This window comes from Tupaia chinensis, unplaced genomic scaffold, assembly GCF_000334495.1.
Source record: "Tupaia chinensis unplaced genomic scaffold, TupChi_1.0 Scaffold000133_1, whole genome shotgun sequence".
Classification (NCBI taxonomy): Eukaryota; Metazoa; Chordata; class Mammalia; order Scandentia; family Tupaiidae; genus Tupaia; species Tupaia belangeri.
Window position 1 is genome coordinate 177,846 of NW_006159602.1, and position 5,269 is coordinate 183,114.

General features: G+C 47.1%; 1 protein-coding gene across 1 annotated transcript in view; it reads right to left on the reverse strand.

The window, feature by feature from the left end:
• Window positions 1-3,622: 3,622 nt before the first annotated feature.
• The window catches only part of LOC102485535 (homeobox protein SIX6), a 3,868-nt gene continuing 2,221 nt past the window's right edge, over window positions 3,623-5,269 (reverse strand). The window contains exons 2-3 of the mRNA XM_006144812.2: window positions 4,850-5,251; window positions 3,623-3,791 (exon numbers count right to left, since the gene is read on the reverse strand). Coding sequence (XP_006144874.1) covers window positions 3,623-3,791; window positions 4,850-5,251 — 571 coding nt within the window. The remainder of the gene's footprint in view (window positions 3,792-4,849; window positions 5,252-5,269) is intronic.

The following is a 5,269-nucleotide window of genomic DNA, read 5'->3' on the forward strand; positions in this document are numbered from 1 at the left end:
CCCCCCATTCACCGCCGCCCCCGGCCCCGCCTCACAATGGGAGCGGAAATCGTCCGCGCTCCGCGTCCCGGCTGAATAGGGCGAAAAGCTGCTTCTCTTCTCCTCCCGCCCCATTCACGTTCTCTTTGGATACAATATTTTTTTTCCTTTTTGTTAAAATTAGGGAGAAAGAACGAGGTCAAGGAAGACTTTGTTTGAGCTCTTTGCTTGTCATTTGTTTAATGTAAACAAAGAGCAAGTCCTCCCCACCCCCAGCCTCTCTTCCCCTCCCTCCCAGATTTTTATAAACAAACCCGTGAAGGGAAAGGTGGGGGTGGGTGGGAGCCGAGTGGGTCATTAAAGTGAAGGGACGGGAATGGCTGCATTTGGGGAGCCGGGGCCGTTGTGATTTTTTTTGTTTGTGTTTTGGTGGAACTGGAAAGTGATTGAATTGTTTATAAAATACTTCAGAGAGCCTGGATTTTGGGGTAAAAATCCTCGCATTGGTCAGGCCGTTGAAATATAAAAATGCTTCTTTCCACTTTGCCGGAAAACTGCTTTGGGGGAAATCGTGGCAGGAAAATTTTAGAAGATTCAAAATAAATAAATAAAAAAAAAAACTCTCTACACAAAATTGATAAGGAAAAAAATCTTAAACTCTTTACGATTCATGTGCATGGGAAGATTTGCTGGTTAAAATAAATTTCTGGGTGAAGATTTGGACTAATTTTCAACTCGTGGCCACTGAAGAATTGATTATTCACAGGTGATACTAGATTTCAAGTAAAGATTTTTTAAAAATCTTTTAAGTAGTGCATCATGCCTTTAAGAGTGTAAAATTAAATTAGAGAAATCAATCTCCAATTGTTGAAACAGAATAGCTACTTTAAAATATAATCCTTAGGCAGCATGTTAATTGAAGTAAATGATGTTAGATACATTTTAAATATTGACAAAGCAGGAAGGAAAAAAAAAAAAACCTCCATCGCTGTGTGGCCTTCTCTTTTTCACCAAGCAATTAAGTGTCATTAACAATTATTTTGAAAAGAGAATGCTTAGTTCCTAGCAGTGTTATTTTCTTGAGAGTGCAGAGTACACATTTCCTTCTGCTTGTAAGCATCATTGGAATGGGTTAGTGGGATGGAACTTTTATAACCTCAAATTCCTTTACACTATCCCACAGATTAGTCCCTTTCCTCTTGGAACAGGAAGCATCCACGGAAGAGATAACATTTGCCAACTAACTTCTCTAAATGCTAGTTGTGGACAGCTCCTAGCTAGGATAGAGTGAAACTGGGAACAGAATTGGAATTATCTGGACTTTTTGTTTAAGTGCATTACTCCTTGGCAAATTCAGGACCAGCGTGAGACAGGGAAGCACCTAGAGTGCAAATTTTAAGGAGGCGCTCAATCCCAGGTGCCTTGCAGGTGACTTGCACTTGCTATACTTGCCTGACCTTGAGAGTATCTTGTATTTTGTACTCTAGATGCCTCCCTTGCTTGCAAGAAAGAGTTTTGGCCTGCCCCTATAGCATTCTTGGGACTCAGAGGGGCTCAAGGAAACAAAGTTGAGTCTTCGGGGAAGTTCTGTCTTCTGAGCCTTTCCGGACCCACGAAAGAACATTTACTTGCTTTGGGGAAGAACACTAGCTTCATCACAGACTTCCCTGCTCCTGCCAGCTAAAGCTCTTGTGCAAGGAGAGTTTTACTTTCAAAAACTCTCTGGGTAAGGGCCACTGTAAACAATGACAACCATTATAAAGTCCAGATGAACCAAATCTGTTTAAGTGATTTAGAAACCCATAAACAACTCTTATGTTCTAAGGGTCCACTCCATATCATGCCATTTCACTACTTTTTATCTTCCATGATTTCACTTATTTTTGTTTGGTTTTTCACTTTGACACTTCTGCTGAATGAAGGCTTCTGATCCCAAGACCATCTTCTAAGGACCCAGAGACAAATTCAGAGGGCTCTAATGGGAGTGGGCCGTGGGAAGTCCAGCTCAAGTGATTTAAAGATCAATGTCAAATTTTATAATATACAATCTGTTTCATTAGGGAAAAGCTTACAGATTCTCTAGATAGCATTTGCCTTCTTAGTGCAAGGATGCTAGGCGGTTTTTGTTTTGTTTGATTTTCTTGTGTGCATGATGTGTATACAGGGAGGGTTAAAGGAAAAATTAAAGGCTAAAAATATTTTATATTTTTAACTGAGGCCATTACCAGGACAATGAGGCTCTTGATGATTCATTTCGTGTTTAATGTAGACATCAGATTTTTAAAATGCAAGTCTTTTCACTTTTTTTTTACAGAAGATTTTTTTTTCTGTTTATCCTCAATGTGTGAAACAATTATATCCTTTCCCCAGCTCAGTATCTCTCTCGTTGAAAACAATTGGTTTGATTAAAACCTGTTTCTGCAGCAAGATGCTAGTCTATATAGTTAATGTCTCCTATCTTCTCTTGTCTTATTTTAATAAAACCTCCATCTCAAATGCTATAAGTGCTTCCTCTAGCATGATCGTGGGTGCCCACTGCTTTTGCACAAGGAGGAGCTTAAGAAGAGATGAGAAGCCTTTTCTCCTTGGAGAGCCTGTGTCAGGAGAGTTTTGTAATTTTATAAAATAGGACTAACTACATGCGTTTCAGAATTTGGTTTCCTAAATTTTTTCCTGAAAGCCATTGACACTTTATAAAAACAAGTATCAGGTGGACAAACTATAGTTACCTACCTGTGCTGTGGTCGTGGGTGGTTGGCTTACCGGAGATGCTCATATCACCGATGTTTACGTTGAAATACATTATAATATGTATGTGTGTGGGAACATACATACACACACTGTGTAAACATACATATGCCAAAGATTTGATGTGGGAGATGGTTATGGCCCAACATGGGCATGGGCTGTTTAAAAAATATAACAGGAGACTACAGAGAAGGCAAAATATATAGAGAAGATCTTCCTGACACCATTTGTGTAAGGGTCCCTGCCTGCCCAGAGAAGTGAATGATCTTCCTTATTTAGTTTATGAATTTTTATCATTAACTTTTAGGAATCTGAGAGCAGCTCCCTTGATTAAGAAAGGTTGCCCACCAGGTTGTTTTATTGTTTGGTTTCTCCCGGCAGAACCCATCAGCGCCATCCTGCTAGTTTAGAAACAGCAAGTTCCCCCAGGCTACAGAGAAACCTACCACGGCAGTCTCTTAAATAAGTAATAAACAGCATATATATGTTTTGTTTAAAAAAAACTTTAAAGCAAAAGTTATACATATATAACAGCGTCCTTTCGACGTGAAATACCCACGAGAGACTCCGAGCAGGCGCTCAGCGTGCAGTTCGGTTCCGAATGCGTCTCTGCAGCAAAATCCTTAGGAAAAAGCAAAGCGATGAGAACGTGGCGCTGGATTCGGCCTCCCCGCGGGCCCCTGTGGCTGCGGCCCGAGGGTAGCAGTGGAGCCGGGTCGGCCGCGGGTCGGCCGCGACAAGCAGAGTCCGCGGGTCCTTGGCCACCTGGCTTCGCAGACGCCGGATTTGCCGGTCTCCTTTCCTCTCTCTCTCTCGCCTTCATTTTGTTTATCTCGTTTCTGTTTTTGTTTTGTTTTACAACGGATTCTATTTCTGAACGTGCGGGGTGAGCCGCTCAGATGTCGCACTCGCTGTCGCTGGATGTGATGGAGATGGCCGAAGTGGCCGCCTTGCTGGATAGACTGGCCGCCGGGCTAGCGGCGACGCCCAGCACCTCTGGCGTGCCCTCGCCCTCTGCCCGTAACGCCCTCCCGGAGCCCTGCGACAGGACCTGCTGCTGGAGTCTACAGGGAAGGAAGGGGACACAGGTCATAGCGCGTAGCTTAGCCGCCCGCCGGCCCCCCATCCCCATCCCATCTGCTCTCCCTCCAAACCTGGACACATAAGGCGAAGGAGAGGTGACAAAGGTCGGGCCAGAGTGTGGAGCCACCTCTCCTCAGAGCCCTGCAGTTGTCCCACCCTCCTTGGTGCCCTTCGGCGCTCCCCACCTCCCGGTCTTCGGGATGCTGAGCTCATAGGGTCTTTCTCCGTTGTGGCTGACCTTTGGGAGATTTACAGGACTGTCAGGAAACAGCCGAGGCATGGATGATAAGGGCAGCAGGCTCTGGGACATGGAAACCCCTACCCCCTTGCAGTTGTGCTGTCTCCCTTGGGCGCATGCTTGATTATGCACCCCCCCCCACCCCCGGCCCAAGTCGGCGAGCTAAAGGCAAAAAGGGGTTGTCTGAGGGTTGCACAGAGCACTTGAGCCTGGGGGACAAGGCTGGGCTCTTGGCCAAAATGTTTGGCTAGTGGAGAGCCACACGCTGGAGAATGAAAAGCGTCGGCTGGCTAGTTTGCGGTTTTGAACAAGGCTGGCCGCGCGTGGGAAGAGGAGAACTCGACTTCTCACTTCTCAGAAAAAAGAGTCCACAGAAAACTGTTTTCAAAGCCTTAGAGAGGGATGCTCCGGGGCTTTAAAAAATGATAGCATGAAACTGACACATTGCTAATAAGCCAGGCTTCACTTCGGGTCCTGGGCCCAAGCTGACGAATTAGCTTTGGACTCTGGGGTCCCTCATTGTTTCTAGGATTTTAATTTTTATTTCTCTCACGCCCCACCCTCAGGCCCAAAGAAGCCTTGATATGGTGACTGGGACCAGCTGCTGCAGAGACCCTGAGGCGCGGAGAGGGTGGAGAACCAGAAGCCTCGAAAGGAACTCCCTCAACTACCATTCCAGAACGCAGTCAGTAGGCAGACTGCGCTCGGACTCCCGCTGATCCGCCGGGTAAGGGCGCCTGGTATGCCTCCCCCCGCCCCCTTCCCGGTGCGCTCAAAGCGGGGAGGCCTCCAGATACCGACCTGTTCTTGGCGGCAGCCGCCCGGTCCCTTTGCCGGCGGTTTTTGAACCAGTTGCCCACCTGGGTGGGAGTCAGTCCGGTTGCCTGGGCGAGCTCACGTTTTTTGCTGGGGTTGGGGTATGGGTCCTGCAGGTACCATTCCCGCAGCAGGTGCCGCGTGCGCTCCTTGAAGCAGTGTGTCTTCTGTTCCCCGTCCCAAATAGTGCGCGGCAGCGGGAACTTCTTCCTCACGCGGTACTTGTCCACCGGCCCCAGGGGCCTTCCGCGCAGCTTCTCAGCCTCCTGGTAGTGTGCTTCAAGCCACAGCGCCTGCAGCTTGGCGTGCGACTCCTTGGTGAACTTGTGGTTTTCCAGGATATGGTAGAGCTCGCGGCAGTTGCCGCCGTGAAAGGCCACGATGGCTTGCGCCGCCAGACCACAA